We start from the raw sequence: 9,766 nt of genomic DNA, 5'->3' as shown, positions 1-9,766 counted from the left end.
TACCCCAGTTGAGCATTTTAACACATGGACCCTTTCCGTCCCTTTCCATGACTATCTTAAACCTAATCGAACTGTGGTCACTGGTCCCAAAAGGCTCCTCCACACACAATTCATTAACTTGCCCGTCCAAATTTGCCAATACTAGATCCAGCGTTACCCTCTCATGTGTGGGGGGCCTCCACATACTGCTTAAAAAACTCTCCTGGTCACTTTTGAGGAATTGCACCCATCTAAACCCTTCATGCTATGATTTTCCCAGTCTATATTGGGAAAGTTAAAATCCCCTCCTACAACAACCTTGTTGACCTGCAGCTGTCTGCAATCTCCCAGCACATTTGTTCTTCTATTTCCCATTGACTATTCAGGGTCTGTACCACACCCCCAACAAGGTGATCATCCCTTTCTTGTTATTTATTCACAAAATGCTGGAGTAACTCAGCAGGTCAGGCAGCATCTCAGGAGAGAAGGAATGGTGACGTTTCGGGTCGAGACCCTTCTTCAGACCTTTCTTGTTCCTCAGCTCCACCCATATAGCCTCACTAGACGAACCGTCCGTAATGTTACCTCTGAACACAGCCTTGACATCCTCCCAATCTCAACAACGCAACCCTCGCCTCCCCTCCTCTTTTTCCTTCACCCCTGTCTCTCTTCAAGCTCCTGTACCCCGGAACATTAAGCTGCCAGTCCTGCCCCTCCCTTAACCAGGTTACAGTCATGGCTACAGCATCCCAGTCGCTTGTACCTATCCATGCCCCAAGCTCATCTGCCTTACCCGTCAGGCCCCTTGCATTAAAATAATAGAACATCACTGTCTCTCCAGAAGATGATCCGTCAGTTATTGACATTGACAAGCAACTGCTTCGAAACACACTTGTGCGATGATTACTGAATAATGATTTTAGTATTTTTAGCCTACTATAACAAAAGTAAAGTTCTAGCTATTAAGGAGACCTTTATTTTTGAAAAATCCCACGGGGGGGGGGGGGGGAATCTATACTGGTGCAGCTATAAATACTCTGCAACTTGAAGTGGAAGAATGTTGTTGCAAAGAAGTTAATTTGTTTGTTCCCATCTAATTTTGACATGCCTCATGCTGGTGTCAAGTACTTGCAAAGGAAAATATTCCATTCTCAACAATAAATGTAACACAAAATGCACAAACAGGTTTATGTGGTAGTTCATGCACTAACATGTGGTGCTCCAGGAGTGTCCAAGGCTAGTTCCGGCAACTCCTTCAGCAGCATATCAAATGATTTTTCCACATCATTTGTAGTGAGCACTTTCCCACACAAGTCAGACAGAAGTCTGGAGGTAAGCTCTCGGTGGCTGGCCTTCCCCTCTAAAGCCAATGATACTGCTAACAGTGGCACTGTACATTTCATTTCTCCAAGATTCAAGTTCTTCAGCAGTTCCTATGCAAAGACAAAAACATTGCATTTTTATTGTAAATCAGCTAAAGACAAAGAAAACTTTATATTATTGCAAAAGTGAACAAATAAATAATTTGGAGTTGTTTGGTAATAAAAATATCATAATATCTCAGCAGGGTGTCAGAGTCCCACGCCATTAGGGACAGAAGAGTTAACTTTTTCAGAATACCAGAGTTCTTCAGTCACATAGTGTTATGCTATGCTCAGGGAGCTCCTAGTTGTTCTATATTCCTGACTCAACCAGAACTAATGGGGAACTCTGGAAGAACCAGACTCAAACAGAAATGGACAAAGAAAACACCAAATTAGATTATAGTTTGTAAAAAGACTACATACTGCTAATAACTTTGAAGCATAAATATTGGCAATGTGTAGCTTTTGTAGCGAGCAGCATGCTTATCGCAGGTTTACCAGGCACAAGACCCCAGGAAAGAGAGTTTGTAGAGTGCCTTCGAGATGGATTCTTAGAACAGCTTGTACTGGAGCCTACCAGGGAGAAGGCAATTCTGGATTTAGTGTTGTGTAATGATCCTGATCTGATAAGGGGACTAGAGGTAAAAGAGCCATTAGGAGGCAGTGACCACAACATAAGTTTTACTCTGCAAATGGAAAGGCAGAAGGGAAAATCGGAAGTGTCAGTATTACAATATAGCAAAGGGGATTACAGAGGCATGAGGCAGGAGCTGGCCAAAATTGACTGGAAGGAGGCCCTAGCAGGGAAGACGGTAGAACAGCAATGGCAGGTATTCCTGGGAATAATGCAGAGGTTGCAGGATCAATTTATCCCAAAGAGGCGGAAAGACTCTAAGGGGAGTAAGAGACACCTGTGGCTGACAAGGGAAGTCAAGGACAGCATAAAAATTAAGGAGAGGAAGTATAACATAGCAAAGAAGAGTGGGAAGACAGAGGATTGGGACTCTTTTAAAGAGCAACAAAAGTTAACTAAAAAGGCAATACGGGGAGAAAAGATGAGGTACGAGGGTAAACTAGCCAATAATATAAAGGAGGATAGCAAAAGTTTTTTTAGGTACGTGAAGAGGAAAAAAATAGTCAAGGCAAATGTGGGTCCCTTGAAGACAGAAGCGGGGGAATTTATTATGGGGAACAAAGAAATGGCAGACGAGTTAAACCGTTACTTTGGATCTGTCTTCACTGAGGAAGATACACACAATCTCCCAAATGTTCTAGGGGCCGGAGAACCTAGGGTGATGGAGGAACTGAAGGAAATTCACATTAGGCAGGAAATGGTTTTGGGTAGACTGATGGGACTGAAGGCTGATAAATCCCCAGGGCCTGATGGTCTGCATCCCAGGGTACTTAAGGAGGTGGCTCTAGAAATAGTGGAAGCATTGGAGATCATTTTTCAATGTTCTATAGATTCAGGATCAGTTCCTGTGGATTGGAGGATAGCAAATGTTATCCCACTTTTTGAGAAAGGAGGGAGAGAGAAAACGGGTAATTATAGACCAGTTAGTCTGACATCAGTGGTGGGGAAGATGCTGGAGTCAATTATAAAAGACGAAACTGCTGAGCATTTGGATAGCAGTAACAGGATCATTCCGAGTCAGCATGGATATCCGAAGGGTATCATGCTTGACAAATCTACTGGAATTTTTTGAGGATGTAACTAGGAAAATTGACAGGGGAGAGTCAGTGGATGTGGTATACCTCGACTTTCAGAAAGCCTTCGACAAGGTCCCACATAGGAGATTAGTGGGCAAAATTAGAGCACATGGTATTGGGGGTAGGGTTCTGACATGGATAGAAAATTGGTTGACAGACAGAAAGCAAAGAGTGGGGATAAATGGGTCCCTTTCGGAATGGCAGGCAGTGACCAGTGGGGTACCGCAAGGTTCGGTGCTGGGACCCCAGCTATTTACGATATACATTAATGACTTAGATGAAGGGATTAAAAGTACCATTAGCAAATTTGCAGATGATACTAAGCTGGGGGGTAGTGTGAATTGTGAGGAAGATGCAATAAGGTTGCAGGGTGACTTGGACAGGTTGTGTGAGTGGGCGGATACATGGCAGATGCAGTTTAATGTAGATAAGTGTGAGGTTATTCACTTTGGAAGTAAGAATAGAAAGGCAGATTATTATCTGAATGGTGTCAAGTTAGGAAGAGGGGATGTTCAATGAGATCTGGGTGTCCTAGTGCATCAGTCACTGAAAGGAAGCATGCAGGTACAGCAGGCAGTGAAGAAAGCCAATGGAATGTTGGCCTTCATAACAAGAGGAGTTGAGTATAGGAACAAAGAGGTCCTTTTACAGTTGTACCGGGCCCTGGTGAGACCGCACCTGGAGTACTGGTGTGCAGTTTTGGTCTCCAAATTTGAGGAAGGATATTCTTGCTATTGAGGGTGTGCAGCGTAGGTTCACTAGGTTAATTCCCGGAATGGCGGGACTGTCGTATGTTGAAAGGCTGGAGCAATTAGGCTTGTATACACTAGAATTTAGAAGGATGAGGGGGGATCTTATTGAAACATATAAGATAATTAGGGGATTGGACACATTAGAGGCAGGAAACATGTTCCCAATGTTGGGGGAGTCCAGAACAAGGGGCCACAGTTTAAGAATAAGGGGTAGGCCATTTAGAACGGAGATGAGGAAGAACTTTTTCAGTCAGAGAGTGGTGAAGGTGTGGAATTCTCTGCCTCAGAAGGCAGTGGAGGCCAGTTCGTTGGTTGCTTTCAAGAGAGAGCTGGATAGAGCTCTTAAGGATAGCGGAGTGAGGGGGTATGGGGAGAAGGCAGGAACGGGGTACTGATTGAGAGTGATCAGCCATGATCGCATTGAATGGCGGTGCTGGCTCGAAGGGCTGAATGGCCTACTGCACCTATTGTCTATTGTCTATTTAGATCAAATTATCAAATTATCAATTGCTCAATTATATGAAGAGCTGACTTTGCTGAAAAAAAGATCTAACAAAAATGCACAATCAAGATTCCACAAAGTCAAGGAATGGCAATGCCAAATTTGTTCTGCAATGTCACATTAAAATTGCTTTAGATTTACCCAATTCCATTTTGATTATATTTAAGCTCTTTCATTTCTCTCTGGTTCACACTAAATCTGTTGGGGGGGGGGGGGGGGGGGGGGATCATCAGGAAAGGAGCCCAACGACTTTCCATCACATCAAGATAATCTAATTTGTAAGGTGTATTAATAACACTATTTAGAACACAAGAGATTACATACACAAATGAAAGTTCTTAGTGGATTTCACAGAATTCAGCCCCCCAAAAAGGGAATAATATACATCTATACATGAGTATTCGTGATGGAGTTAACCTCAAATAATTAAGAATAAACAATTAAAAATCAGAAAGCACGTTATTTAGAGAATCAGAGAGCAACATTTATTCCTTAACCAACACCACAAAAAAAAATTAAGAGTTTTTTCTTCATTTCTACAAATGAAACATTACTATGTACCAATTAACTATTTTATATGCTCACACTGACTGGCTGTAATTCACTGCAAATTCACTGGTTGAAAAATGCTGAAGGGCTGAGCAAAGTATTTTGCAAATGGAGGAATGTCTAAATATTGCATTTTATATTGTCTTTGATGTGATGAAACTTATATATTATGTTTTCATACAAAAGTTGAAATCAAGCTACATAAGGAGATATTAGGCAGGTGACAGTCAAAAGAGGCCCTGTTAAGGAACATGCTAAGTAATTTTAGTAGAAGACGTTCAGAAGGAATTAGAAATCCCAGGGTAGAAATAGCTGAGGAATCTTGGCTAACAATAGAATAACAAAACTTCTGCTTGTACAAGAGGTTAAAAGATAGAGAATGCAAAACATTCAGTGATGTAAAGGGAGAGGAAGTTGCAGGAAATAAAGGGCAGAAATTTATGGAGGGATGCGAACACCAGGCTGACAATTTTGAATCCAAGGCTTTGCCGAGCTTTAGAATACATGCAAGTTGACAAGCACTTGCTTAACAAAAATGACCTAATAGATATGGGCAGTAGAACCATGGCTGATCTAAAGTTTGCAGATCGAAGCAAGAGATTGATCAAATTTGCATACATTAGCTGTTGGCTGATTGTAGCCAACATAACTGAGAAATATCCATGATACACCAAATAAGTTCACAGTAAAGGTAAAAGCGATTAAAATAGTGAAATTCAAATAATAATTTACCTTAATATTCTGTTGCGTTCACGTATCTCCTAATTAATGGAATAGTTAGTTTAATACCATAATGCTGGTCTGTACATAATCAAATTTATGCAAAGTGTTCATGAGTCACATGAAATTTTACTTGTTTTATTCTCAAAGCAGCCAATTTGAGAAAACCATCAACTTTGAACAATTGAAAAGCTATTAATCTCCCAGGTAATGCAACAGATATGCACCATAAATGTTAAATAATCTAATCTTCTGTTAAAAATCCTTAGCTACCAAACACTGCTGTCGATTGGAAGCGTGGGGTGGGATAGTGCTTATATGCTATATCTCGGAGATCAATTGTTAATGCCTTCAGTTTGTGAATGTTGAGTTTTAAGATTTTGAAAGCCATCCATGAATTAATCATTTTACATGTCCTATGTATTAATTTAACTTATTTAGGATACCAAATTAAAAATTGGTAAGACATAAACAAGCCAAGATTATCAATTTAAACAACACTGCACACTTTTCGCAGTTTTTATGAATATGGACTGAAACAAATGTTTTATATCAGGAAGCTTAAACTTATAAATTAAGCAGAACATCAATCTCCTATGCTCCCACCCTAAATAACTACACAAATTTATTTTTTAAAAGGATCAAATATATTAATCCATTATTAATAACCTTTAAAACAAACTAAGAATCTTAACAGTTCCAAACAGCCACATACTTTAGATTAACTAATTTTTAATACATACCATAACCTCATTAGTGTCACCATGTTCAAAGTATTCTTGTACAATTGGAGTCACCGTTTTCTGAAAACCTCCTTCATCTAAAGGTAGAACCACTGTTTCATACACACAGTTCTCCTGTTGGGATGCACAAAAACATCAAGATCTTATTTTGCAGTTGTATTCTAAACTAAAACAAGTTTACTGAAACAAAATGTTTTTATGCAATGCATTGACGGCAGAGGGACTGTGACCTGTTTATTAATGAAATAACATTAGTCAAAGAACAAAACAGATTGTTTTTAATTGGTAACTTTTTGAATGCTTAGGTTGTTCCTCCTGATTTCTTTAAGTGATATGTAGAAAGAGTTTCCTAAAAAAATTATCTCCAATCTATATGATGGCATGCAAGCCATGATTTAACTCAATCCAACCATAGACCCAATCCCAGTACAAACCAGGATTAAGCAAAGCCAAGAGTGTTTAATTATCATTAATTACCACCAATAGAACAATTAAATTCTTATTTGCTTTTTATTAACACAACACACGACAATAATAATACAATAAATTAATAAACAGTAATACTGGATAACTAGACCATAGTGGTGCAAAACCAAAATACTTTGTGCAACCAAAATAAAATTCATAGTAGATCAAATATGCCGAGGCAAGATTGTGGTTGATGTTGTATGGTGTTCAAAAGCCTGATTGGATAGAAGCTGTATAGATTGGATAGATTGAACCTGGAAGTCACGGCTTTCAGGTTTGTGTACCTTCTTCCTGATGTAAGTGTCATTGTTCCAATATTTTCTCAGTACTTCTCACTGCAATACATAACCTTATCTTGATCAAGCTTCACTTTGATGTGGAGACATGATCAGGTCGAATGGTAAATTAAAAACATGTCACCCTTTCTCTAGAACAAAGCCACTCTGTTCTCAGACACTGTTCTTCAATACACAGACTGCACATGTGTAGGCATGCTTTCACAGGCCAAGCTCCAAGTTATCGTTAACATGTTCAACAAACAAAACGCTAGAAGAATTTGCAAGGTAAAAGGTGGGACACAATTTTTCCAGTCAAAACCGTGCATCACAAGACCTTTTGCCTCTATTAATGATGCTTGACCTGCTGAGTTCTTTTAATATTGTACCATCAACAGGCTTTTTGAAGTGTATGAGAGTTGGACCTTGCAGCCAATACCAAAAACTTGATCAAAACCATCACATCCCAACAATATAGATCCATAATGAAATCCTGGACATTATGGACCAATTTCAGTATCTTGAGAGCAATCTCTCAGTGAAAGATGGCACAAATGAATAATAATAATAATAATAATAATATTCATTTATTGTCATTGCAACGAGTACAACGAAATTAAAAAATAGCCAATCCTGACGGTGCGTACAAACATATATGCAATAAATGCAAAAACAAATAAATACATAAATACAATTAAATACAATTATGTTAAGTACAAAGATTTTTTAGTGTTGCCTAGTGCAAAGGTAGTGTTCAGTTCTCGTATGGCCCTGGGGTAAAAACTGTTCTTAAGTCTGTTTGTTCGGGATTTTATCGACCTGAAACGTCGACCAGAGGGCAGATGAACAAACAGACGGTGGCCGGGGTGGGATGGATCTTTTATTATTTTGCCTGCTCTACTGAGGCAGCGTAGGCTGAACAGGTGCTCCAGGGAGGGCAGTGAGCAGCCGATGATTTTCTGGGCCGTCGTGATGACCCTCTGAAGGGCCTTCCTGTCCTTTTCTGAGCAGCTGGCATACCATGTGGTTATACAGTATGCCAGCACACTCTCGATGGAGCAGCGATAGAAGGACAACATGAGCTTCTCCTGCAGGTTGGTTTTCCTGAGGATCCTCAGGAAGTGGAGTCTCTGCTGTGCCTTCTTTACTGTGGTGATGGTGTTGGTAGACCAGGTGAGATCCTCTGCGATGTGCGTACCCAGGAACCTGAAAGCTGGTACCCTTTCCACACAGACCCCATTGATGTAGAGTGGGTCGTAATCTCCACTGGTTTTCCTAAAGTCAATTATAAGTTCCTTTGTTTTGGAGGAGTTCAGGACCAGATTGTTCACTGAACACCATGCTGCCAGCCTTTGGATTTCATCCCTATAGGCTGTCTCATCTCCTTCTGAGATGAGTCCAACCACAGTCGTGTCATCCGCGAACTTGATGATGGTGTTGGTGGGATGGGTGGGGGCGCAGTCGTGAGTGTAGAGGGAGTAAAGGATGGGGCTCAACACACAGCCCTGTGGTGAGCCGGTGCTCAGTGTAATGGTGGAGGAGAGGTGAGGGCCTATTTTGACTGTCTGGGGGCGGTTGGTCAGAAAGTCCTTGATCCATTTGCAGATGGTTTGGGAAAATCCAAGGTCGGAAAGTTTGGTGACCAGTCTGCTCGGGATGACCGTGTTAAAGGCAGAGCTGAAGTCGAGGAAGAGCATCCTCACATAGCTCCCCTGGTGTTCAAGGTGGGTCAGTGCAGTGTGAAGAGCAGTGTCGATGGCATCCCCTGTAGACCTATTTGCTCTGTAGGCAAACTGGTGTGGGTCGAAGGTGGGTGGGAGGCTGGCTTTGATGTGCTGCAGGACCAGTCTCTCGAAGCACTTTGTGATGACCGGTGTGAGTGCTACCGGACGGTAGTCGTTAAGACTGCTGATGACAGACTTTTTCGGCAGTGGGATGATTATGGCGGACTTCAGGCAGGGAGGGATGGTGGATTTTAAAAGGGACAGGTTGAAGATTTTTGTGAAGACCTCAGATAATTGGTCTGCACATTCCCTCAGCACTCTGCCCGTCACACCATCGGGGCCTGCAGCTTTCCTGGGATTCACTGCTCTGAGCACGCGCTTAACATCATACTCCTGCACAGTGAAGGTGTTGCTGTCAGGTGCTGGAGAGGGTGTAATGTCTGCCACTGTAGCTTTCACCTCGAAACGAGCAAAGAAACAGTTAAGTTCCTCAGCCAGCGAGGCGTCGCCGTCGGCAGTCGTGCGGTTGCTGGTCTTGTAGTTGGTGATGTGCTGGATGCCTTGCCATACCCGCCGTGGGTCATTGTTGGAGAAGTGGTCTTCAATCTTCCTCTTGTAGGACGCTTTGGCATCCTTGATGCCTCTCTTCAGGTTGGTTCTAGCAGCACTGTATAGAGCTCTATCACTAGACCTGAAGGCGGTGTTACGGTCCTTGAGGAGAGACCTGACATCCTTTGTCATCCAGGGTTTTTGATTTGGGTACAACCGGATGCGTTTGTCGACGGTGACATTGTCAACACAGTTTTGGATGTAGCAAAGTACAGTTGATGTGTACTCCTCCAAGTCCTGATCCTCAAAAATATCCCAGTTGGTCCTTTCGAAGCAATCCTGCAGCTGCGAGGAAGCTCCTTCAGGCCATGTCTTAACAGTCTTTATGGTGACTGGAGCTTTCCTCCTGAGTGGGGTGTATGCTGGGGTTA

General features: G+C 41.8%; 1 protein-coding gene across 1 annotated transcript in view; it reads right to left on the bottom strand.

Annotated features, from left to right (window-relative positions):
- The window catches only part of pdcd4b (programmed cell death 4b), a 33,310-nt gene that overhangs the window by 9,386 nt on the left and 14,158 nt on the right, over nucleotides 1–9,766 (bottom strand). The window contains exons 4-5 of the mRNA XM_078412719.1: nucleotides 6,320–6,433; nucleotides 1,191–1,412 (exon numbers count right to left, since the gene is read on the bottom strand). Of these exons, the coding sequence (XP_078268845.1) occupies nucleotides 1,191–1,412; nucleotides 6,320–6,433 (336 nt within the window). The remainder of the gene's footprint in view (nucleotides 1–1,190; nucleotides 1,413–6,319; nucleotides 6,434–9,766) is intronic.

The sequence above is a fragment of the Rhinoraja longicauda genome, chromosome 16, assembly GCF_053455715.1.
Source record: "Rhinoraja longicauda isolate Sanriku21f chromosome 16, sRhiLon1.1, whole genome shotgun sequence".
Lineage (NCBI taxonomy): Eukaryota > Metazoa > Chordata > Chondrichthyes > Rajiformes > Arhynchobatidae > Rhinoraja > Rhinoraja longicauda.
This window is presented reverse-complemented; position numbering and strand designations above follow the sequence as displayed.